Raw genomic sequence first — 26,859 nt, 5'->3', positions numbered from 1 at the left:
CCTGTCTTCACCTATCCCCACTTCACCACCCTGCCCTCGCCCACCCCCTTTATCTGCATCCCACCCGAGCACCCACCCCTCGTCCTGAAAAAGGGTTACACCCGAAACTTTGGCGTCTCCACCTCCTGATGTTGCCTGGCCTGCTGTGGGACTACAAGAGAGGGCAGCACCATTTCTGTGCAAGAAGCTCAGGTTACTGTGTACCCAAATGTTTAATGGAATCTCACAGACAAGGTGGGGCTTAAAAGCACTCAGTGAGACAAATCAGGAAAAGGAGGCTGTTCTTTGCCAGTGGGGGACTGGACTGAAGGACATAACACACTCTAACATCACTGGTGTCTGAGCACTCTGACACAATGGCTCTCCTCAAGCTCTTCCCCACAGACTACACCTCGGCCCTATCGCTGCTGGCCCTCTTTCTCTTCCTGGTCGTGTCCCTAATCCGGCGGAGAGTTCCCAGGAATTTCCCTCCCGGACCGACCCCGCTTCCTCTGATCGGAAACCTGCACCAACTGGACCTCAAGAAGCTGGACTGGTCTCTCATGGGGGTAAGTGAGAATCCTTCACTGGGGGACTGTCTGAGGGATGGGGCGGTGTGAGGGAACAGCTCCCAAGGTGAAGCTCACAGAGACCGAGAGAGACACAAACCGAAGCAGATCCCTAATCCCTGACCGAGGAATCTGTTAGCCCTGGGGGCTGTGTTCTGAGAGTCTCTGATCTCTGGTCGGACTTTAATTCTAAACACAACGGGAGACAGAAAAAAAACCAAAGCAATTGCAAAGTTATGGCACCTCAGAGAGTGACCAATCTGGGAAATGTTCAGTTTAATTAACATGTGACAGTAAAGCGAGAGCGACGCCGGACGATGGACCGAATGGCCTCTGACTGTGCCGGATTTGGTCTGAATCCTGAAGCCTATTTGAGAGCTTATCAGATCCTTACAACCAGATATTTAAAGCAGAGAGGGGATCGATATAAAATGATGGAAGAAGATTTGGGAGACTCGAAAATCCCTGGATGTTTTATTTCAGGCCATTATAACCAGATATTGACATTGTGAAAGTTCAGGAAAACACCTGAATTCATGTCCTGATCAAAACCCGAAGTGAGGTCAGTGCAAAGGGAAGGGACTGATCTGTGAGAGGGAGGGTGGGGTTCCTTTGAGGAATATCCCAGAGCCTAGTGCCCATCAAATACGTGTCACAAGGGAAAGAAAAAACATCTTAAAATTCAGTCCGTTCATCGTGAACAAAATGAGGACTGATGTTTTGCAAATAAAATCACCGCTTCCCAACGCAATTTAAAGTGCAAGAGTCCATACCACCAGAGGGGGGCCCAAGGTTGGGAGTGGGGTGGAGCAGGGTTGTAGGGGGAGGGTTGGGACAGCAACAGCTCTAAGGAATTTGGGACTTGGGAGATAAGGCATGATTTGGAGGAGCCGGTGTTGGATTGGGGTGGACAAAGTTAAAACTCACACAACACCAGCCAATAGGGCTGCTTCTGCATCAGGTGGTTGTGGAGCAGATTCATAAAACACAGGATTTATAGCAACAGGATTGCAGTGTCATGGAGTGTCATATTAAACAAATAAAGATCCAGTCTTTCATCTTTTAGAATGATCATGTTCGTCTCAGTTCTTTCATATGTAAATCCCAGAACTTCTTTTAAAGTTACATTCTCGAGATATCTTAATGCTTTAAAGGTGTGAGGTTAAAATCTGTCGGTGTCCCAGTGCACAGAATCTTACATAGTTAAAAATCACACAACACCAGGTTATAGTCCAACAGGTTTAATTGGAAGCACACGAGCTTCCGGAGCGACGCTCCTTCATCAGGTGATTGTGGAGGGCTCGATCGTAACACAGAATTTATAGCAAAAATTTGCAGTGTTATGTAACTGAAATTATACATTGAAAAATTGATTGTCTGTTAAGCCTTTCATCTGTTAGAATACAGTGATAGTTTCACTTCTTTCATGTGTAAATCACAAAACCCTTTTTTTTAAAGTTGCGTTCTCGGGTTAGCGATTAACAATGGCGATAGCTCGACAATATGTTGAAGGTGTTAGCCCCCTGTGTTCTCTGTCTATGACCTGATGATTAGATTGATTCTAATCTAAAAAGTGAGATAACAGAGTTTTACATAAATTCATGCAGTTTTTGAGCTCAGAGTTCTATGTGAATGTATGCAGTTTTTAAGCAAAGTGCAATGTAACTCTGCAAGTAAAAATTCACCACACAAAATATATGTGTGCATGTGGGTCTTTGTCTGTGTGTGTGTGTGTGTCTGTCTGAGGTGGGGGTTGTGAGTGTGAGAAAGTGTGTGTGTGTCTGTGTGTGTGTGTAGTGAGTGCAGAGTGTCTTAAGTCTGTGAGGGGGTGCATGTGTGGGAGTGTGTGTGTCTGTAAGGGTGTGTGTAGGTGTCTGTGTGCGCGTCTGTGTGTACCTGTGTCCGTGTGTATGTGAGTGTGTGTGTGTGTAGGAATATCTGTATGTGTGTGTGTAGTGCAATGGTGATCACCTGTAATGTGACATGAACCCAAGGTCCCGGTTGAGGCCCTCCCTATGGGTACCGAACTTAGCTATCAGCCTCTGCTCACATCACACTGCAAATTTTTGCTATAAATTCTGTGTTACAATCGAGCCCTCCACAATCACCTGATGAAGGAGCGTCTTTCCGAAAGCTAGTGTGCTTCCAATTAAACCTGTTGGACCATAACCTGGTGTTGTGTGATTTTTAACTTTGTACACCCCAGTCCAACACCGGCATCTCTAAATCAAGAATCTTACATGTATTTATGCAGTTTTTGAACAAAATAAAATGTAACACTTCAAGTACAAACTTCGCCCGCAAACATATATTCTGGATTAGTGGGGCTGGAAGAGCACAGCAGTTCAGGCAGCATCCGAGGAGCAGTACAATCGACGTTTCAGGGAAAAGCCCTTCATCAGGAATAAAGGCAGAGAGCCTGAAGGGTGGAGAGGTAAGCTAGAGGAGGGTGGGGGTGGGGAGAAAGGAGCATATAGTGCAATAGGTGAGTGGGGGAGGGGATGAAGGTGATAGGTCAGGGAGGAGGGTGGAGTGGATAGGTGGAAAAGAAGATAGGCAGGTAGGACAAGTCGTGGGGACAGTGCTGAGCTGGAAGTTTGGAACTGGGGTGAGGTGGGGGAAGGGGAAATGAGGAAACTATTGAAGTCCACATTGATGCCCTGGGGTTGAAGTGTTCCGATGCGGAAGATGAGGCGTTCTTCCGCCAGGCGTCTGGTGGTGAGGCAGCGGCGGTGAAGGAGGCCCAGGACCTCCATGTCCTCGGCAGAGTGGGAGGGGGAGTTGAAATGTCTCCCTCCCACTGCTCCTCGGATGCTGCCTGAACTGCTGTGCTCTTCTAGCACCACGAATCCAGAATCTGGTTTCCAGCATCTGCAGTCATTGTTTTTACCACAAACTTACATGTGTGTGGGCGCAGGGGAGACTGAGTGTGTGTCTGTGCATGTAGGGGTGTGAGTGTATGTGAGAGAGTGAGAGTGTGGGGGGTGTATGTGTGAGTGTATGAGAGAGGGTCTGTGTGTGTGTGGTGTGTGTGTTTGCGTGTATGTATGAGAAAGTGTGTGTGTATATATATATATATTCAAAGCTTGGGAGAAGATTTGTAGCTCGGGGGCTCGTTGTTATGGTTCTGTTCGCCGAGCTGGGAATTTGTGTTGCAGACATTAGTCCCCTGTCTAGGTGACATCCTCAGTGCTTGGGAACCTCCTGTGAAGCGCTTCTGTGATCTATCCTCCGGCATTTATAGTGGTTTGAATCTGCCGCTTCCGGTTGTCAGTTCCAGCTGTCCGTTGCAGTGGTCGATATATTGGGTCCAGGTCAATGTGCTTATTGATTGAATCTGTGGATGAGTGCCATGCCTCCAGGAATTCCCTGGCTGTTCTCTGTTTGGCTTGTCCTATAATAGTAGTGTTGTCTCAGTTATTCCTGTCCTCTATCACAGAGGTCTGAGACAACAGAACACGGGAGAGGCTGGACCAGCCGCTATCTCTGGACGAGCTGACCAAGGCCCTCGAGTCCTTCGGAAAGAATAAAACTCCCGGAAGCGACGGCTTACCGGTCGAGCTCTATTCCGCTCTGTGGGACTTGATTGGCCAGGACCTGCTGGAGGTGTATGTCAGTATGCTTCGGGCAGGTACCATGAGTGAATCCATGAGGAAAGGCATCATCACCCTCATCTACAAGCGCAAGGGGGAGAGGGAGGAACTCGAAAATTGGAGACCAATCTCACTATTGAATGCGGATTACAAAATTCTGTCAAAGGTAATCGCCAACCGGGTCAGGTCTGGTCTGGAGTCGGTGATTCACCCTGACCAAACCTGTGCCGTACCGGGCAGGAAGATCGCTGAGAGTCTCGCACTCCTCAGGGATACGATCGCCCACGTGCAGGACAGAGGGTTGGACACCTGCCTGATCAGCCTGGACCAGGAGAAAGCCTTTGACAGGATATCACACAGGTATATGAGAGACGTTCTCTCCAAAATGGGCTGTGGGGAGGGAATCTGCAATTGGATCAGACTGCTCTACACCAACATTGTCAGTGCAGTCTCAATCAATGGGTGGGAATCAGATAGCTTCCCAGTCAGATCTGGAGTCAGGCAGGGCTGCCCTCTCTCTCCTGCCTTGTTTGTGTGCTGCATAGAGCCATTTGCCGAGTCCATCAGGAAGGATGCGAGCCTGAGAGGGGTGACTATTCCTGGCAGCGGGAGCCTGCAGGTTAAGGCCTCCCTGTACATGGATGACGTCGCCGTTTTCTGCTCGGATCCGCTGTCCGTGCACAGACTCATGAGCATTTGTGACCAGTTCGAACGGGCCTCGGGGGCCAAGGTAAACCGAGGCAAGAGCGAGGCCATGCTCTTTGGGAACTGGAACGACCAATCCTCGATCCCCTTCACCATCAGGACCGACCACCTGAAGGTGCTGGGTATTTGGTTCGGGGGGGCTGGGGCGTGCGCCAAGTCTTGGGAGGAGCGTATCAGCAAAGTGAGGCAGAAACTGGGCAGATGGAAGCTATGGTCGCTCTCCATCACGGGAAAAAACCTGGTCATCAGGTGTGAGGCACTGTCATTGCTGTTTTACGTGGCACAGGTCTGGCCTATTCCCAGAACCTGTGCCACTGCAGTCACCCGGGCCATCTTCCAGTTTATATGGTGATCAAAGATGGACCGGGTCCGAGGGGACTCGATGTATAAAGATCTGGGCAATGGGGGCAGGAACACACCCAATGCCACCCTCACCCTGATGGCCACCTTTGTGTGTGGCTGCATCAAGCTGTGCGTGGATCCCCGGTACGCAAACACCAAGTGTCACTACGTACTGAGGTTCTACCTGTCCCCGGTGTTGCGAAGGATGGGCCTGGCCTCGCTGCCGCGGAACGCTCCGAGTAGTTGGACCGTTCCGTATCACCTGTCCTTCGTGGAGAAGTTTATGAAGAAAAACACCTTTGACCACAAGTCCATCAGGAAGTGGTCAGCACGTGGTGTCCTTGAGACCCTTCGGGAAAAGGAGAGGGCGGATCCTATCGAGCGGTTCCCTGGGCAGACTGTCAAAGCCATTTGGCAGAATGCCTCATCGCCAGAACTTTCCAACAAGCACCAAGACATGGCTTGGCTGGTGGTGAGAAGGGCTCTGCCTGTGAGATCCTTTATGCATGCCCGGACTCTCAGCCGCACCGCACGCTGCCCTCGAAGCGGCAGCGGGGGGGGGACGAGACTGTCACACACCTCCTTCTGGAATGTGCCTATGCAGAGGAAGTCTGGAGAGGAATGCAGTGGTGTTTGTCGAGGTTCATCCCGAGCAGCTCCGTGACGCGGGACTCCGTGCTCTACGGCCTGTTCCCTGGGACGCACACCGAGACGAACATCAACTGTGCCTGGAGGATCATCAACTCGGTGAAGGACGCTCTCTGGGTGGTCCGAAACCTGCTGATCTTCCAGCTGAAGGAGTTGACCCTGACTGAGTGCTGCAGACTGGCACATTCCAAGGTCCAGGACTACGTGTTGAAGGACGTGCTGAAGCTTGGGGCGGATGCCGCCAAGGCTCGGTGGGGAAAGACCACTGTGTAACGTCGGCCTCAGCTGAATATGTGGAGGGTCAATGTACAGACTTGTATATATGAATGATTACTCGATCTCTGTATGCAAAGAAATGGAATGTTTATGTATGTATGGCATGACCAATTGTACAGATCATCAAAATACTTTTATGAATAAAGTGTATTTTTGAAATATAAAAAAAATCCTGGTTCAAGAACGTCACTGAATGAATGCAGAACATTCAGAAGGTGAACAGCTCGTGGCTATGCACCAGTCCCATCAGGAGAAAGATGGGTGGGGCCCTGCAGTTTGAGTTGAGGGAGCTGTGTTCCAGGTTGGTACCTGTGCCACCACAACACCCTCCCGGGACCACCGACCCCTCCCCAAGTACACACCCGTAACCTCCTCCTCTGCTCCGGACATCTCCTTCAACAGCACTCAGACCAGCCTCGACTTCCCTCCAGCTCCCACCTCCACTTCTGGCTCCGCCCTCTCTGCAAGCAAGACTCAGACTACATTTCCCAGGGTCACCCCTGGGTCCTACTGCCAACCCTCAGCCTGTCAGCCAGTGCACCCAGTCTCCCTCCTCACCAATCCACCTCCACAATGCACCCTACCCCTCCACCTCTTCCTCTTAACCTCACCCCTCCCACCCCAGCACCCCTCCCCCCCACACCCCCACAACACTCCCCAGCCCACTCCCCTCCCAATCTCCTTTCTCCCCCACATTCACTACCCCCTACCACACCACCACATCCAAACCTCACCCATGACATGCCATCACCCTTTTCCCCTCCCCCGCATCAGCCACCTTGGGATTCCACCCAAAATTCCCAACCTCCCTCGGGCGACCCCCCTCTTCCACCTCCAAGGTTCCTCCTCCACTTGGTCACCACTCGCCCTTGTCCTCTTTATTCCAGACGGCTGACATGACATCCACCACCTCAATTTCTCCAACCCTCCCCCCACCCACTCCAACCTCACCCCCTCCGAACGTGCAGCACACCACTCGCTCCTCACCAAACGCACTGACAAAGATAGTTGTCTGGACAACGGACCTCAATGTTCCAGAGGCTGAATGCCAGCTCTCCGACACCACGTCCTACCCCCCCTTGCCCGCGACCCCCTCCCCCCCACCTTCGTGACCCATCAGGCTAAATTCACTCACACTGTCTGTGCCCTCATTGTCTCCAGTGATGTCCCCTCCACTGCCTCCAAACCCATAGTCCCCCAGCCCCACACTGCCCGGTCTACCTGCTCCCCAAGATCCACAAGCCCAACTACCCCAGCTGACCCATCGTCTCGGCATGCCCCTGTCCCACTGAACTCATCCCATCCTACCTTGGATCAGGCATTTCCCACCTACACCCACGACACTAACCACACCCTCCATCTCTTCAGCAACTTCCAGTTCTCTGGCCCCCAGCGCTTGATCTACTCTCTGGCCGTGCCGTCCTTATTTACATCCATACCCCACAAGGATGGCCTCCAGGCCCTCCTCCTCTTCCTGTCCAACAGACCCATCCAGTCCCCCCTCCACCAAATACCCTCCTCCACCTCGCTGAAAGGGTCCTCACCCTCAATAACTTTTCCTTTAACCCCTCCCATTTCCTCCAAATCAAGGAGGCGTCCATGGGCACCCGGATAGGCCACAGCTACACCTGTCTCTTTGTTGGCTATATCGAACAGTCCCTCTTCAGTACTTATACAGGCACTGTGCCATAACTCTTCCGCCATTACATCGATGACTGCATTGGGGCAGCATCCTGAATCCAGACTGAACTGGAGCTATTCAGCGATTTCACCCACAACTTCCACCCTTCCCTCAAATTCATTTGGTCCATTCCGGACACCTCCCTCCCCTTTTTTGACCTCAACATTTCCATCTCCAGCGACAGTCTCCAGACGGATGTTTACTACAAACCCACAGACTCCCATAACTACCTGGACTACACCTCCTCCCATCCAGTATCCTGCCAGAACTTCATCCCATTCTCCCAATTCCTCTGCCTCTGCCGCATTTGCTCGGACGAGGAGACATTCCTCTCCCAAGCATCCCAGATGTCCAGCTATTTTGAATAACGAGCTATTCCTCCCTCCATCATCCAGAGAGCCCTCTGCTGCACCACCTCCATTCCCCACTCCACTGCTCTAAACCCCCACCAACGCAATAAAGTCTGAGTCTCCCTTGTCCTCACCTACCATCCCACCAGTCTCTGTATCCAATGCATCATTCATAAACACTTCCGCCAACTCCGACTAGACCCCACCACCCAGAATATCTCCCCCTGCCCACCCCCCTCTGCCTTCTGCAAGGACAGTTCCCTTCGACAGTCCTTTGTTTGCACCACTCTCCCCACCAAACCCCTGAACCCCCAGGTATCTTCCCCTGCAACCAGAAATGATTCAAAACTTGCCAGTCCACCACCTCCCTCACCTCCATCCAGGGCCCCAAACAGTCCTTCCGGGTGAGACAGAGATTCACCTGCCTCTCCTCCAACCTAGTTTACTGCATCAGGTGCTCCCGATGTGGTCTTCTCTACATCGGGGAAACTGTATGTAAACTTAGGGAATGGTTCACCGAGGATCTCTGCTGGGCCCGCAGATGCTTTAATCCCACTTCCCACTCCCTTTCTGACATGACCATCCTTGACCTCCTGAATTGCCACAATGAACCCAATAACAAATTGGAGGAACAGCACCTCATCTTCCGCCTGGGCGGCCTCCTGCCTGCTGGACTCAACATTGAGTTCTCCAATTTCAAATAACCTCCCTCCCCATCCCCCGACTCCCTTCCCAGCCCTCCCCCATCCCTTGCACTGTTCCCTCCCACCAACTGGATCCATTCCTCCCATTGACTAACCAGGTCATACCCTCTAACTGTCTTCACCTATTCCCCACTTCACCACCCTGCCCCAACCTCCCACTTTGTCTGCACCCCACCACTCCCAACACCCACCCCAGTCCTGAAGAAGTGTTTCTCCTGAAATGTTGACCTCTCCACTGCCTGGTTTACTGTGTTCTTCCAGCCACCTCCTGCTTGTCCATAGCAGAACCTCAAAGGAAACAATCTCCAGATTACCCACAGTGCCACACACGGGTCAGGAAACAAGATGGAGGATAAGCAGATGGATACGTGCCAGGGGATATGGCACTTAGTGGGTGGGGGTGGGGGGGGTTTGGGGGAAATTAGGCTCCCCGGAGGTTAGTAACAATTCTGGAGCAGGTGAGACTTGTCCAGGCCGGATGGTTTACGCCTGGATAGAGGCTAGACCAGCGTCCTGATGGGATAGTATATTAATGTTATTGAGGAGGGTTCAGATTATTTGTTCAGGGGGAATGGGAATGAGGAGATAACATTAGAGAGGAAAAGCCAGGAATTGGAAGAGGCAGCTAGCAAGAGAGTGAAAAAGGTTACTTACATTCTGAGTAAGAGGAACGGCAGTAAGGTCTAAATGATCATCACTGGGCCTGCCTGTGAATGCATGGAGTGTGGTCAATGATACTGGTGAGTCGCCGATGCAGATAGCCAGCCACATGGGAACATGACCACATGGAAATAAGTTAGACCTGAATCTACAAGGGGAAAGTATTGCTGTTCCTTCAGTGTCACTGGCTCAACAGTGGATGTGCAAAGAGACTTGAGAGTTTGGGTGCACAGATCTTCGAAATAACGTAAGTAGGTTCAGAAAATAATCAAGAAAGTTGGTTGAATGTTGGCCTTCATACCTGGAGTACAAAAGGATGAATAAATTATGCTGCAGTTAGACAGGACCCTGATCAGAGCCCACGTGGAGCACTGTGAGCAGGTCTGGGCTCCACACCTCAGGAAGGATGGAATGGCCTTGGAGGGAGCACAGCGAAGGTTTACAGGAATAATACATGTCCTTCAGGGGTTAGGTTATGAAGAGAGATGATCCAAATAAGGCCCATTTTCTCCGAAATTTAGAAGGATAAGGGGTGATCTGATCAAAATCTTCGAGATTGTTAACATGAAAAGGGTGGATAAAGATAAACTATTTCCACTGTTTGGAGAGTCTCGAACGAAAGGACACAGTCTGGGCCAGACCGTTCGGGAGGGAGATATGAGAAAGGGTGGTAGAACACTCTTCCACAAATGGCAGTGGGTGTGGGATCCGTTATTAGTTTTAAACTTGAGGTAGATACATTTTTATGAAGCAAAGCCACGAGGGGATATGGGCCAAAGGCAGGAACATTGAGTTCGGCCAAAGATCATTCATGATGTCATTGAGTTGTGGAGGGAGCTTGAGGGGCTGAATGGCCTCCTTCTGTTCCTATGTTCAACATTCTATAATTCCTTTCCCAACACCATTGAAGGTTTACCCACCTGCACTGCAGTGGGTCAGGAAGGCAGCTCACCACCACCTTCTGAAGGGAAAACACAGATGGGCATCAAATTCTTAGGAATTGGGGAATAATATTCTTTCCTTCATTTTTCGCCCCTGACTTGTGCTACAGCTGACTAGAAATGAAACCTTAATGAAATAAATCTCTCTTTGTTAGCTTGCAGAGAAATATGGCAGTGTATTTTCAGTGGAGCTCGGCCCACTGAAGGCAGTGGTGTTGACTGGTTACGATGCAGTGAAAGAAGCTCTTGTGAATCACGCTGATCAATTCACTGGGAGGCCACACTTACCGATATATGACGCAATTTCATTCCGAAGTGGTAATTTCCCTCTTTCATCTCTGGGTTACTCTTTGGTCATTTCTGTCTTCAACTCAGCTCACCCGATCATGCTGGTTAAAGTGACACAAAATGTTCTGGAATTAAACTGTAGCCTTTAGCCACTACTTCCCTCAATTATCAATACCCAAGCTTCTCATTCCCAATACTCCTGGGTTAGGCCACTGTTTATCAGTGATTACAACTGAAATGGTTCTGCTCCCCTACCCTTTCCCTGCACCCCTGAAAAGTCTTTCCCTCGTCAGGCACTTATTCAAATCTTTTTTGAAAACTTCCATTGAATTTCCATTGATCAGGCACTTCTGATCATCACCAAAAACCCTCTTTGTTTCTTTTGCCAATGCTATGAGCTCTGTGCCATCTGATTCTCAGTCCTCTAGCCAATGGGAAACAGTATCTTTTCATTGACTCTGACAAGATCCCTTATGATCTTGGATATTTCCATCCAAAAGCTGACACAGCCTTCCCTTCTGCAAGGTGAACAACACCAGCTTTGATGGTGACCTTCGCTCAAGCATTTCCCAACAATGTGGTGCTCAGAATTGAATACTTGAAGCCAAACAAATGTTTTATTAAATTTCAACATAACTTCCTTTGGTTTTGCTGAAGAAACACACATTTTGTCAATCTGAATTCTTGCAATGTGCTAGAAAATGCCAAAGTATTGTCAACCAAAACTTGTGCTGCATGAGAGGAGGGCTACTAGCAATTAAAATCATTACATTTCACATCCACAGAAATACATAGTGCAACTTCGACATCTCATTCAAAACCCCAATTCGCTCGAGCTTCCTGCTGTCATATTAAATGGCAGCGATCAGATCCCGAGCTGCTAACAGACCTCACACCCCTCCCTTGGTTAAGCTGCTGGGTTGGCAGTCAGACCCTGTTACCTTCCTACTTTTTATTTCCTGCCAATTGGCCACTTGCCAATACCTTGCTGTCTCAAGGTACTGCATTTCTTCCTCACCTCCCTCAATATAATGGGAGTCATTGAATACCTGGGACAATCCCCTGTATCAACAATTTGTCTCACTCCATAAATGTTGCTCAAGCTCCAGAACATTAATCTTCATGTGATATATTCGAGCTGGTCAATATTAATTCAACAAATAAAAAGGGCACATTTTACAGTGGGACAACCTAAAATATGAACTGATAAACATAGATCATAGAGTCATATAACACTGAAACAGACCCTTTGGTCTAACCAGTCCATGCTGAACATAATCCCAAACTAAACTTATCCCACTTGGCTGCGCTTGGTCTACATTCCTCCAAACATTTCTTATTCATGTACTTATCCAAATGTCTTTTAAACATTATAACTATATCCACTTCTACCACTTCCACTGGAAGTTCATTCCACACACAAACCGCACTCTGTATAAAACAACTGCCCCCATGTCTTTTTTAAAACCTTTCTACTCACATCTAAAGAATATGCCCCTTGCCTTGAAATCCTCCATCCCGGGAGGAAAAGACACCTGCCATTCACCTTATCCATGTCCCTCATGATTTTATAAACCTCTGCAAGGTCACCCCTCAACCTCCCACACTCCAGTGAAAAACGTTGCAGCCTATATCCTCCCTGCAACAGGGAGACCAGAATTGGACAGACGACTCCAAAAGAGGCTGCTTGGTTACAAAAACCAATCAGAGGGAAGATGAGATTTGGTTTTACGGCTCTCATTATCATTTGGGATGCAGTACCTGGGATGGTTCTAGAAGCAGGGTCAACAGCAACATCTAAAGGGGAATTGAGAATGACAACATCAAGAGGAATTTTGTGAAGTCAGACCAATGAGCTCACTCCCCCAAAGAGCACTCATGGATACAATGACCTTCCTCTTGGTTGTAGAATGGTGTAATTCTCAGGAAAGGAAAGGGTGTTAGAAACCTGGGGTTTGGCAGCACTCACAGCAGAACCCGTGTACAATATTTGATCAGCTTTTCGTGTGTCACTTTCAGGTGTGATATTCAGTGACGGGAAGTTGTGGCGGGAGAACCGAAAGTTTGTGATCTCAGCTCTCCGAGGCTTTGGCATGGGCAAGAAATCCATTGAAGACAGGATCAGTGAAGAGGCCAGCTTTCTTGTCAATGTGTTTGAGAGTCACAAGGGTGAGTGCTTGGTGGGTCATGACATGCTGGGATTCATGGTTCCCTCGAAATTGACATCTACAGAAAAGATTTTCACTTGAATAAAAGATTCCAACACCAACTTCAAGAGAATGTTCCAGGGCAGCATCCACATACCAATGCTGCTGCTGATGTGAAGATTCAGGACTATGCTTCCCCTCAGTTTAACTCGGTCCTGCCTGATCAGCAGAGACTCTGCCACTTTGGTCCTTTGACCATCGTCTCCACGTGTTGGTGACAAAGACTCTCGTGTATACGGCAGAGATGTGGGTGTCGAGGTACCTAGACTTGCTGAGCTATGGCGGTGGTGAGACTCCCAGGTCAGTCACTGTTGGGGTGGCCCATTGGGGGCCCTCAGGTTCCAGGTCCCAATACAACTTGGAGACAATACAAAGCCTCCTTGTGGGATTTCTTATTATAAAATGTGGGCTGGTCCGTGCACACCGATTCCCACAGGACACAACACGGTGTGACACTGGTGCAGTGGTAAGGGAGTTTGAAGGTAATTTGAGTCCAGACTCTGGTGTGTAAGCACGGACACAACATGGTCTGTGTCTGGTTGTCTGCTCCTGCACAAAGCTTACTGAATTACTTCCATTCCTTCAGTGCGGATGGTGGTTGCTAAAAGTTAGGTGCGATGGTGCATTAACAGCCTTTCTCATGCTCTTCCCAACTCTCGGGTAAATTTAGGCATTTGGTTGTTCAAACCAATGGTCCATTTCACCCCTAAGATCTGTTTGTTCCTCCTCGACTTGGTCTGACATAATTGACAGGTGAAATCACCGTCGTCCTCTCTCTCACTGAGTAGACATGACTGGTACTGAGTTTAACCTGAAACATGTCTCAAGTGAGGGGTGAGACTGAAAAGGTGGGACCTTTATAGCAATCACAGCCAGTGTGAGAATTGAGACCATGCTATATGTTCAAAACTTTACGCATGGCATTGGCACCGCTGACTGCCAGCAACATTTTGCCCATGTCTAGTTGCCTCTTGAGAAGGAGATGGTGAGCTGTCTACCTGAATAATTCCGGTTCACAGGCTGGAGGTTGACCCACAATGTCCTACTGGAGGGAATTCCAGGAGTTTGATTCAGTGATGTTAAACAATGATACATTTCTTCCTCCCACCCTCCAGTCTCTTCAGAGATGTAGGTTTGAGTCCCACCGCTGCCAAGTCATTTTAAGCTGAAGGATTCTGTGTAACCTGAGGTGGAGGACGGGAAAAAATTGTGGCTGTAACAGCTGCTCAATATTGGAGATATTTCAGTGTTGGAGATGATTTCCTCGAATCTTTGGAACAGTAATTACTATTTTATAAACTGTTGCTTTGTTTATTCTGGGAAGAAATCAAAACAACAATGGTTGAAAAAACTGATGAAGCGAGACAAAGCAGATACCACATGGGAGGTTACAAATGGAGACATCAAACCTAAACAGTTAAGCAACCCAGGAATGACCCTGTACAGCTGTGTGACCCAGCAATGACCCTGTACAGCTGTGTGACCCAGCAGTGACCCTGGACAGCTGTGTGACCCAGGAATGACCCTGTACAGCAGTGTGAGACAGCAGTGACCCTGTACAGCTGTGTGACCCAGCAATGACCCTGTACAGCTGTGTGACCCAGCAATGACCCTGTAAAGCTGTGTGACCCAGCAATGACCCTGTACAGCTGCGTGACCCAGCAATGACCCTGTACAGCTGCGTGACCCAGCAATGACCCTGTACAGCTGTGACCCAGCAGTGACCCTGTACAGCTGTGTGACCCAGCAATGACCCTGTACAGCTGCGTGACCCAGCAATGACCCTGTACAGCTGCGTGACCCAGCAGTGACCCTGTACAGCTGTGTGACCCAGCAATGACCCTGTACAGCTGTGTGAGACAGCAATGACCCTGTCCAGCTGTGTAACCCAGCAATGACCTTGTACAGCTGTGTGACCCAGCAATGACACTGTACAGCTGCATGACCCAGCAATGACCCTGTACAGTTGCATGACCCAGCAATGATCCTGTACAGCTGTGTGACCCAGCAATGACACTGTCCAGCTGCATGACCCAGCAATGACCCTGTACAGCTGTGTGACCCCGGAATGACCCTGGACAGCTGTGTGACCCAGCAGTGACCCTGTACAGCTGTGTGACCCAGCAGTGACCCTGTACAGCTGTATGACCCAGCAATGACCCAGGAACATTGAATAGGGAACTGGTCAGATTCCTGAAGAGGCAGGGAATAGAGGGATATGGAGCGTGTGGAGACAGAAGGGTTTTAGTTCAGAAAGGTTTCATGCATCGGTACGGGCTCGATGGGCCGAAGGGTCTGTTCCAGTAATATACTGTTGTTTGTTAAAACACTAACTCTGCTTTCTCTCCAGGAATGCTGCCAGATGTGCTGAGTTTCTCCAGCAATTTCTGTTGTCGCTTCAGATTTGCAGCCTCCGCGGTTCTTTGTTTTATACGAGTAACTTGTGCTTTGTAAAAGAGGACAATGACTGAAGTATTATTACTGTTTAGAGGCCTTTTTGTAATGGAGTTCTGTGTTTATTCACAGGTCAGCCTTTTGAAACTGCACAGATTATGTATTTGGCTGTGAGCAATATCATCTGTTCCATCATATTTGGAGACCGTTTTGATTATAACAATGAAGTATTTCTCCATCTAACAAACATGGTTAATGAGAACACGAGACTGATTGGAACAGCCCCAATACATGTAATTGTCGTTTTGTGGTATTGTGCTCAGGCTGAGTGTTGAGGTCATTTGCAATTTGGTGTGTGTGACTATTTCTGCACCTGACTTGTTACAGGTTGAAGACTCTTGCTAACATTGTGTCTCAGTCATAAATGCTGATATGTGCGACAGGCTTACGTGGGCTAAATTGGAAAACTTTTGGTGAGAAAATAAACGTGGAAAACTATTTTAAAATAAAGCAAAGAACAATGGGGGTGCTGGCAATCAGAAAATGGTTGGGAAGTTGCTGGAAAGACCCAGGAGGTCTGGGAGCCTCTGTGGAGAGAAAGTTTCAGGTCCAATGGCCCTCCTTCAGCACTGACAAAATTAACCTGGCCTGGCACTGAACATGATCCTACTGTTTCAATTCGATTTAACAATACAAATTTGGATTTAAAAGTATAATGATGAATATAATTGGCAAGAAAAGCCCAGCTGGTCTACTAATTTGGAGGAAATCTGCTGGCCTGACCTGCATCTGATTTTTGGAATCCATGTATAGTAGGTGATTGCGGATAGGCCACCCTGGACGATAACCAAAGCACTCAAATAAAAACATAAAATTTGGAGGGTTTGTGGGTTGGGGTGGGGGCACTGAGGAGAGGAGAGGAAGTGTGGTGTTGCCATGACAATCTCCTATCTCCCATGGAGCATCACTGAAGGTAAGTAGTTGCTGCACTGACCATGGAGGAGCGATCACTGGATCCGACAAAGGCCTGATCCTTATGTTCTTGTTCCAATCCAGCTGTACAACGCTTACCCATCTCTGGGATTTCTGATTCCGAGCCGCAGGAAGATTATTCAAAATCAAGTGAAGATGCATGAAATCTTTGAAGGTTTCTTCAAAGCTGCCAAAGAGACGTTGAGTGAGAACAGCATCCAGACACTCAGCGAGGCCTTAATTCTGAGGCATCAGCAGGTACAGAGACACACCTCTTCAGCAGTAAGGGGAATCTCCCCAGATTTCAGACTCCACACCAGGACTTTGTGGGTTGTGATGGAGGAAGATTCTGTGTTAAACATCTGTTAATATGTCGCTCAGTGCTGCCCCTAGTCTCTGGATGGAACTACAAATGTGTAGCTTCAAGCGCTCACTGTATCTGATTATTTATCTTATCGTCGTGCTCATGACATCATGTGGATGCTCAATGTGTCCAGAATATAGCATTGATGGTGTGTGAGCTTCAATCTTGCAAAAGTCATCAGGGAAAGTTTCATGAGTAATATAACTGAGGAGAGGTCTTTCCTTATTTTACACATTATTTTCCCCGAACACTGCCCTTGAAATTACACCTGGATCTGTTGTTCAGTGCTTTGGAGCTACACTCTTCTCATTTTGACTGGAAAATCAATCTCTTTAATGAATTTAAACCCCACATTCATTAAGTCCAGCCCCTTCATCTCTGCTGTGAATTGAAACCTAATGGTGAACTCAGACAGGAGAGGCAACTTTCCTTCAGAGAATTGTAGGGTGATACAGCAGAGAGGAAGGTCGCTCGGCCCATCATATCGATGGCTGCTTCCTGGTAGAGCTATCCCACTCCCCTATTCTTTCTCCACTGCCCTGTCACTTATTTCTCTTCAAGTATATCCCCGACTCTTGTGTGAACATGGCTTTGTGTCTGTGTCAGGAAATCCAGTCACTCAGCATCACATTGCACTAGAGTGTTCCTTGTTGCCTGTCTGACTGCACTTGTCCCTGACCCACCCTGCTCCTGCAATCAGTCTCTCCTTACTTATCCAGTCAAACCCATTCATGATTTCCAACGGCTCTATTGAATCTCCCCTTGATCTTCTCCCCTTCAGTAAATCTGTCCTGCACCCACGCGTCCCCCCCCCCCAGCATTGACATTTTCCCGAAAGTGTGACACCACGACTGGATGCAATATTCCAGCTGAGGCCTCACCAGATTTTTGTATATATTTGTGTATAAAACAGACGGTGTGGGTTAACTTCCTGATGTATGTACTCTGACCTACAAAAGCTATAAAGTTACTTTGAAGGACTTCTCGACCTGTCCCTCCACCTTCAAATTGGTGAAGTCTATTGCCTCCCATGAGTGAGTGCTCATTGCCTCCCCAAAGCCTGACCATGAGTGAGTGTATTTCTCCTCCCTCCACTTCCCATTTCCCTGCATTGTATTCCATCTGCCAAGTCTGTCATTGTCATCGTGACGATCATGACCAGAGGCTGGAAGGATCACTATCCTCGGGAACACAGACCCCTGTCCAGACATTGACAGATCTGGATATTTTCCTGAAGGAGGCGTCACACTCTCCTTTGTTTCATTTTGTCTTGAAGGAGCTGGGAGGTGAAGATTTAGAGAGTAAGAAAAAGGATATCGTGGTTACAATCACTGACCTGTTTGGTGCTGGCACAGGAACCACCTCCACTACCATCTGCTGGGGACTTCTTCTGATGGTAAACTACCCAGAAATCCAGAGTAAGGAATCCTTCACTCTGTGTTTGTTAGTTTGGTGGTTGTGTCTAAAATGGCATCTGATTCTAATCTAATATTATTACTTGGATAGTTGTATCTTGTTGCTTGTAATGTATATAAATGGTTGGGAGGGGAATTCAGACATGGCCTGATGGATAGGTTTGTGGATGACACAAAGTTCAGGGGAGCTGTGGATAGCGAGGAGGATTGTCAGAGGATTCAGCAGGATAGAGGTTGGCTGGAGAGATGGGTGGAGAAATGGCTGATGGAGTTTAATCCAGACAAATGGAAGGTGATGCATTTCGGGAGATCTAATGCCGGAGGGAAGTACTGCACACAGTAAATGGCAGAAACCTTCGTAGCACCAACATACCGAGGCATTTGGTGTGCAGGGCCACAGTTCCCTGAAAGTGACAACACAAGTTGATACGGAGGTCAAGAAGACATCTGGGCGTGCTTGCCTTCATTGGGCAGGGATGGAGGATGAAAAATTAGCAACTCATGTGGCAGTGGTGTGGTACTTTAGTGAGGCCACATTTGAAATATTGTGTACAATTCTGGTCGCCACACTAACAGAAGGACGGGGAGGCTTTGGAGAGGGTTCAGAAGTGGTTTATAAGGATGTTGCCTGGTGTAGAGGACACTAGCCATGAGGAGACAGTGGAAAAACTCAGTTTGTTTTCACTATAATTTCGAAGGATGAGGGGTGACCTGATCGATGTTTACAAATTATGAGAGGCATGGATAGATGGAGTCCTTTAAGGTAAAAGGGGGTAAGTTTAACAAAAATATGAGAACCAAGTCTTTTTTACCCAGAGGGTGGTAAGTGCCTGGAGGAAGTGGTGGAGGCGGGGACAATAGTAGCGTTTAAGAGGCATCTCGACAATAGAGGAACAGACAGGGAATAGAGGGATACTGACCACGTAGAGGCAAAAGGGTTTTAGTTAGAAAGGCATCACGTGTCAGCACAGTCTTGGTGGGCCGAAGGGCCTGTTCCTGGGCTCTACTCTCCTTTGTTTTGTTTTTGTCAGTCCTTTATGTTCCCTGAGGGAGGTTTGTTCCTGTCATGAGTGTCTTGGCACATGGCATTTCATATCTACATCTGGTGCTCAAACCCACCCTCCCCTCGGGGTAAAATACTGACCCCTGTAAGAATCTGATTGAGAATAAGATAAGACATTGTCAGCCAGGAACCCAGTGACCATCAAGAGCAATACTGAAACAGCTCTGGGCTCAGCACTATATTGGCCATCTCAATCAGAAACCTCTCCAATGGTTGTGATCAGAAAGAGCTGATCATTAGTGAGCCAGCACGTGGAGTCTTCCTGAGCTTGAGCCCAAGGTGACACCTCTGGGCACAGAGGAGACAACTTTCATTGCAGGTTCTGGGATGATACCCAGGGTGACGTTCATAAAGACGCAAAATCAATATTGACACATCTCACCAATCCACATTTTAAATTCTGTATTTGATTTCTGCCCTGGAGTTGGAGCACAAAAACTTTATTAAGCACCAGAGAAAATGCTAGACCTGGGAGTGCAGGTTTGAAGGAGAGCAGAGCTATAACCTGTTGACAGTGTGGCACAGTCATACTCCTGCATCTACACACCAATCCCACTAGGTGGAGCCTTGCAGTCCAGCACTGAGCTCCATACCTGGATCGATGTTCAGAGAATTATCCAATTTATCACAATTTTCCTTAGTTTAAGCCCAGGTGAACACCCAAGTAGCTGCACAGTGAATCTTCCAATCTTGTGGATCGTTGTGGTCAAGGGGAACCAACAGCATGGAATGTGGAGACAGAACATTGATAAGGCTCGAACAATTGGAGTTGTGTCCCAGACCTCTCTCGCTCTCTGACAGAGAGACAAAGCCTCCCTCAGGGACATCAGGAATCCAACAGAATTGGCAGATGCTCTGTCAGTCTGATTCACTTGGGTAAATAATTACCTCACTGTCTGATTCCAAATTGGACTGAAGGCAAGAAGGCTTTATGTAGGTTGAGGTGAACAATTATCCCAATAAACAGGTCTCTGCAGAGGGGACGGGGTGACTTGGATGGATTTGTTATACTTTGGAACTTAATGCCATTGGCATCAGAGTGCCCGTTGCACTGGGGAAAAGAAAAGAGCAATTCAGGGCCTTTGGACAACATCTTCTCCATTCACAGGTCAGGAACTGTCATGTACCTGAAATGTTTGACCTCTTTAGGGGGATACTCTGGGGGTGGCCCTAAAATGTCCCTCCTGGAATCATCCTGACCCTGCCGAGTTTCCTGCCCAACGCTTATTTTGTGGAAATTTCGGCTCGACAAATCAGCACTTTCAATCGGATCCTTCTCAAGGGTAATAAATATGAATAGTGGCATGGAATTATTGTACATTGTCAAATTGTCCTCAGTAGTGAACAATAAAAATTGACCTTGGAGGTTAGCACACAGTGGGTGGTATCACATCAGCTGTGTGTTTGGGGCAGTTTGATGTTTATGCCTGTCAGAGTTGATGAAGCAAAGTATTGAGAGAGGAATGTACTGGCAACGGAACTGATAGAGCCCATTCCATGTCACTCAACAACACAAAGTTCTCCACTTCAGTTCATCCTGCTGTAAACTGTTTCCCTCCATCCAAAGATCTTTACCTTTTTGTCTATTTCAGGGAAAGTTCAAGATGAAATTGACCGGGTGATAGGAGCTGGTCGATTCCCGAGAACAGAAGACCAGAGACACATGCCCTATACTGAGGCTGTGATTCACGAAATCCAGAGGTTTGCCAACATTGTCCCCATGAACCTTCCTCATTCGACAACCGAGGACACGCATTTCAGAGGGTATTTCCTTCCAAAGGTATCAGAGATACAAGGCTTACTTTTCACAATTTGTGCCACTTGGAGCATTGTTAGAGACAAAAGAAACTGCAGATGCTGGAAACCAAAGTAAACAAACAGGAGGCTGGAAGGACACAGCAAGCCAGGCAGCACCAGGAGGTGGGGAAGTGGGCATTTCGGGTGTAACCCTGATTTGGGACTAGGGGTGGGAGTGAGGGGGTGGGGTGGGGGAGGGTTTTGAGTGGGGATGGGGGTCAGAGTGGTGAGGTAGGAATAGGTGAACACAGGGAGAGGGCACGATCTGGTTGGTCGATGGGAGGAATGTATCCAGTTGGTAGGCAGAAGGAAGGGTCGATCCTAGGTTGGAAGGGAGAGGGAGGGGCTGGGAAGTGAGCTGGATGGGGAGGTAGGTTAAATGAAATTGGAGAACTCAATGTTGAGTCTTCCTAGCTGTAGGCTGCCCAGGTGGAAGATGAGGTGCTGTTCCTCCAACTTGTGGTCTGGCAATGGAGGAGGCTGAGGATGATCATATTGGAGAGGGAGTGGGAAGGGGAATTGAAACGGGCGGTGACTGAGATGTCAGGTCAGTCCCTGCGGGCCCATCATCCTTCACCTCAACATTGAGCTCTCCAATTTCAAACAACCTCCCTTCCCATCCCCCGACTCCCTTCCCAGCCCCTCCCCCTCCCTTCCACTGCTCCCTGCCACTCTGCCCACCCAAAACCCTCCCCCACCCCCCACCCCTTTATCTGCAGCTCCCCTCACCCCCACCCCCGGTCCTGTAGAAGGGTTTTACTTGGAACATTGTTGCCATGGTAATAATATTGTGGTACTTTCTGAATAAATACAGGAACTGAGTTAGAAGGGAAACAAATTAAAAGGGGGAATTTCAATGTTGAGGATTGCTATTAAAAAGTCTCATTGAAGGTTCCCATCACACAACCTTGTAAGAAATGGGGAAGTGTGCTGTTTTTACAGATATCGAAAAGCAAGAGTGTGTATGTGCAGAAAAGGGGTACAGTTAGGCAAGCATTAGGGAAATGTATCTTTATCTTTAATGAATAATTGTGGGTAATTAAATACTAACTTTAGTGCAGAATTATTAAAGCAAATAATTCTTTTTAATAATAGTCTCAGCAAAATAGCTGAGACAGCTGAAACGCACAAACCAAGCATGGAAAGGTAGATTGTTAAAAGGTATGTTCAAGAATGGAATGTACCTGTGAACAATGGAAGATGTTCCAGGCAAAGTAAAAGGACATCAGGATACAAGTTTCGCCTTATGTCAGCACTTACAGAGGGAAAGGTTGCCAACTTGGAGAAAAGGGGGCAATAAGGGCAGAGTGCAGCTGGGTAGTGGTAGAATACAATAAGAAAGATTGGGTAATGGAAGAGTCGGGAGAGGTGACCTCACGCAGCTCAAAAGTATAACTGTGAACTAGTTTGAAAGTTCATTGCTCATTTGTTTCTGCATTTGATGCCCTTTCTTGCAAGATCGTAGAATAAATTGCCTTGTTTCCAGGTTTGGTAGTCTCGTCTAAATTTTATTAAACTTGTTCCTAACAACCTCAACGGTGAAAAATGAGGCCATTTCTCCCATCTCATCTGTACTAGCTCTCTTTAGTGTTTTGACAGAACCAAACGCCTGCCTTTCCCCCATAAGCCATTGGTCCTATTGAAATAATCATCAAGTGCTCTCCTGAATGCCTCATGTGACCCTGCCTTGACCGTACTTCATTCCAAACCCAGTCACTAACTGTGGGAAGAGGTTTGATTTTAAATCTCACCTCACACTTGTGTTTTTTAAAATGCATTAAAACTGTGCTGTCTGATTCTCAATCCTGTTACAAACACTTTGCACTCATCAGGACGATGCCAATGTAAAGGGTACATTATTGTTAATGAATGAGAGGAGAGTGCTGATTGGTTGGCCAGTAAACCCTGAGTAGCAGAGGCTAAAGCAAATGCACCAGTTAATGATGACTGGCGCTTAACTTCCAAGCTCTGTTTAAGTTTAAAACTGGGCAGGTTGACTATGATTGCCCTGAAGGGTGAACTGGAGAGAGGCAGTCACCTATTTTATTGAGTTGAACGGCACAATCTGTGCACGTGTTCCTTCTGTCAGCAAGCAGCAGGGCCCTGTGCACTAATCTACCCAGCCTCCACTGCAGGTAAATATGTCCCACTGCAGGCCAAACAGCAATTTGGATTTTAGGAATTGAGTTTCTTTAATCGTGGGGATGAGCCGTTACATTTCACAATAAGGTGGAGCCCGTTATAACCTGAGGTGTCTAGTGAAACTAACAGGATCAGGGAGAAAACTGGGTTTTCCACATCCTGCATGACTCACTCTCCATTAAACGCAGGCACAGTAACACATTCAGAATGGCTTTCCGTGTTTTTCAGGGAACGTACGTTATTCCTTTACTGACCTCGGTGCTGTATGATAAAACCCAATGGGAAAAGCCCCACCAGTTTAACCCAGCTCACTTCCTGGATACTGATGGGAATTTTGTGAAGAAAGACGCCTTCATGCCTTTCTCCGCAGGTAACCGGTTGTAAAAGGGGCCGTGTGTTCCGTTACTAAAATATTCCCATTTCTGAAGTGAGGCAACTGACTGTGGAGAGCCAGCTCTGATTTGAACCGGGAGCGAGCTCCAAACTTTCACAATGGGTTGAGCTCCCCCATTTGGCTCTTACTTCATCCACGGTATGTGGGTGTCACTGGCTGGGCCCAGGATTTATTGCCCGTTCCCGAGTCACCCCTTGAGAAGGTGGTGGTGAGCTGGTGTCTTGACCCGCTGCAGTCCGTGCGCTGTAGACAAATGCTGTTACGGAGGGAACGCCACGATTCTGAGCCAGTGACACTGAAGGAATGTGGAGATGGAAAGGGCAGGACAGTGGATGTGAAGAATGTGGGATGAGCCAGAATCCCATTGAATGGCAGAACAGTCTCGAGGGGCCGAATGGTCTGCTCCACTTCTTATTTCTCGTGGTCTTACGGTCAGGATGGTGAGTGGCTCGGAGGGACTGTAGAGTTTCAAGAAGCCAGCTCACCACCACCTTCCCAACGGGACAAATCGGGAATGGGCAATAAGTGCTGGGCCCAGCCAGTGACGTTCATGCTCCATGAGTGAATAAAGAAAAGGGAAGTTAAATACGAAGGCTATGACTAATAATGTCAATTAATTCGGCTCAGGAGGTGCCACAGGTCCTGCGATCCCATAGGGGTTTGGTGGGACCACACTCAGTCACAGTTTTGGTCTCTCCACCCAAGGAAGGGTAAAGTTACCTTAGAGAGAGTCACTGAGCTGACTCCTGGAACAGGGTCTTGGTACTCTATTCCTTAAAGACATTGAAATAAGGATAATTCTTCAGGCCCTGGAGAGGGGATGTGTCATAAGTCATAGAGATGTACAGCATGGAAACTGACCCTTCGGTCCAACCCGTCCATGCCATCTGAATATCCCAACCCAATCTAGTCACACCTGCCAGTTCCAAACCCTTCCTATTCATAGACCCATCCAAATGCTTCTTAAATGGCGTAATTGTACCAGCCTCCACCACATCCTCTGGCAGCTCATTCCACACACCTACCACCCTCTGGGAGAAAAGGTTGCCCCTTAGGTCCCTTTTATATCTTTTCCCTCTCACCCTAAACCTATGCCCTCTAGTTCTGAACTCCCCGACCCCAGGGAAAAGACTTTGCTTATTTACCCTATCCATGCCCCTCAAAATTTTTAAACCTCTATAAGGTCACCCCTCAGCCTCCGACGCTCCAGGGAAAACAGCCCCAGCCAGTTCAGCCTCTCCCTATAGCTCAAATCCTCCAACTCTGGCAACATCCTTGTAAATCCTTTCTGAACCGTTTCAAGTTCCACAACATCTTTCTGATAGGAAGGAGACCAGAATTGCACGCATTATTCCAACAGAGGCCTCACCAAAGTCCGGTACAGCCACAACATGACCGCCCAACTCCTGTACTGAATACTCTGACCAATAAAGGAAAGCATACCAAACGCCTTCTTCACTATCCTATCTACCTGCGACTCCACTTTCAAGGAGCGATGAACCTGCACTCCAAGGTCTCTTTGTTCAGCAACATTCCCTAGGACCTTACCATTAAGTGTATAAGTCCTGCTAAGATTTGCTTTCCCAAAACGCAGCACCTCGCCTTTATCTGAATTAAACTCCATCATTTCTGTTGAATGGACAGCCTCACAGTAAAGGAGTGTCCATTTAGGATGGGGAGAAGGACAATGTTCTCTCACTCAGAGTGGGGTGTGGCTTTGGAATTCCCTGCCCTGAGGGTCTGTGGATGTTCAGTCATTGAGTAGATTCAGGACCAAGTTATTGGATCTGAGTTAAATGGATAGGAATGGGGAAGGTTTGGGAAGGTGGGGTGAATGAGCAAAGAGCTTGAAGGGCCGAATGTACTCCCAGCTGTTCGGGTTCTGTCTGTACAGGGATGGAGAGACACACTGTGGGAATGGAATTGCTTGCAGTTGGTGACCATTGGGATGGTTTCAGCGATGGGGGTTTGGAAGATGGCGGTCTATGAACAGACCATGTGTGTGTGTGTGTGTGTGTGTGTGTGTGTGTCTGTGTCTGTGTGTGTGTGCATGTGTGTGTCTGTGTGAGTGTCTGTGTGTGTGTCTGTGTGCGTGTGTGTCTGTGTGTGTGTGTGTGTGTGTGTGTGTGTGTCTGTGTCTGTGTCTCTGTGTGGGTGTGTGTGGGTGTGTGTCTGTGTGTGTGTTGGTGTGTTTGTGTGGGTGAGGTACTGACCGTCCCCTGTTCTTTTTCAGGTCGGAGGGTGTGTGCTGGTGAGGCACTGGCTAAAGTGGAGCTTTTCCTGTTCTTCACCACCCTGCTGCAGAAGTTCCACTTCCAGGCCCCACCAGGGGTGACCGACCTGGACACCAGCCCGAGAACCGGCTTAGTGTCCAACCCGAAACCCCACCGGGTTTGTGCTGTGTCTCGCTGATGGGACCCAGCGACAGGCCCAGTCGGTCTTTCACTGCTGGGTTTCTAAAGGTGGGAGCTGCAGCACCAAATGTGAGGCAGCATCAGAACCAGATTACTCTGTCTCTATGTGACGTGGCACACAATCATTTACTCTTCGTACAAATCTATATCGTCCCACCTTCACTTCTGTAACGATAATGTTTCCAGGGAATCAACTGAGAATGTTCTCCCATTACAAAAGGAGGCAGACATTTCTTTGAGGGTTTGAATGCTCTTTGCAAATTAACTCAGACCCCATTCCAATCCTTGCTTTTTGGAGCATTACATTCATTGAGGTATTTGAACTGATGCATTGCAATGACTGAATGATTAAACCATGTTCCCGAATCTTGCAATAATTCGCATTTCTCTCTGAATTGTTTGTTTGGCAGGTTTCACACAGCCTAGTCAGACTGGTCGGTCTAGTTCCAAAGAAACCTAATTGTGCAAAAACTGTCAGATTAATATGAATAACTGAATGGTTTAACCATGTTCGCTATTAGAGTCGTACAGTCATAGAGATGTACAGCACGGAAACAGGCCCTTCAGTCCATCTTGTCCATGCTGACCAGATATCCCAACCTAATCTAGTACCTGATCACCTGATGAAGGAGCGTCGCTCCGAAAGCTAGTGTGCTTCCAATTAAACCTGTTGGACTATAACCTGGTGTTGTGTGATTTTTAATCTAGTACCTTTTGCCGCACTTGGCCCATATCCCTCCAAACCCTTCCTATTCATATACCCATCCAGATGCCTTTTAAATGTTGTAATTGTACCAGCCTCCACCACTTCCTCTGGCAGCTCATTCCATAAACTCAGTGACACTCCAGGGAAAACAGCCCCAGCCTATTCAGCCTCTCCCTGTAGCTCAAATCCTCCAATCCTGGCAACATCCTTGTAAATCTTTTCTGAACCCTTTCAAGTTTCACAACACCCTTCCTA

The 26,859-nt window shown here is 48.0% G+C and overlaps 1 protein-coding gene across 1 annotated transcript; it reads left to right on the top strand.

Annotated features, from left to right (window-relative positions):
* The first annotated feature begins 356 nt into the window (after positions 1–356).
* Positions 357–26,509, top strand: LOC148140600 (cytochrome P450 2K1-like). The gene is made up of 9 exons (XM_087978892.1): positions 357–548; positions 10,604–10,766; positions 12,756–12,905; positions 15,470–15,630; positions 16,394–16,567; positions 17,950–18,091; positions 20,744–20,931; positions 23,319–23,460; positions 25,718–26,509. The coding sequence occupies exons 1-9, from the start codon at positions 357–359 to the stop codon at positions 25,894–25,896; spliced, it is 1,491 nt and encodes a 496-aa protein (XP_087835018.1). The 3' UTR covers positions 25,897–26,509.
* The last annotated feature ends 350 nt before the right edge of the window (positions 26,510–26,859 follow it).

The sequence above is a fragment of the Chiloscyllium plagiosum genome, unplaced genomic scaffold (genome assembly GCF_037043375.1).
Source record: "Chiloscyllium plagiosum isolate Xiang-an unplaced genomic scaffold, Cpla_swu_hap1 HiC_scaffold_35, whole genome shotgun sequence".
Classification (NCBI taxonomy): domain Eukaryota; kingdom Metazoa; phylum Chordata; class Chondrichthyes; order Orectolobiformes; family Hemiscylliidae; genus Chiloscyllium; species Chiloscyllium plagiosum.
Note: the sequence above shows the minus strand (reverse complement) of the source record. Positions and strands in the feature narration are given on the sequence as shown.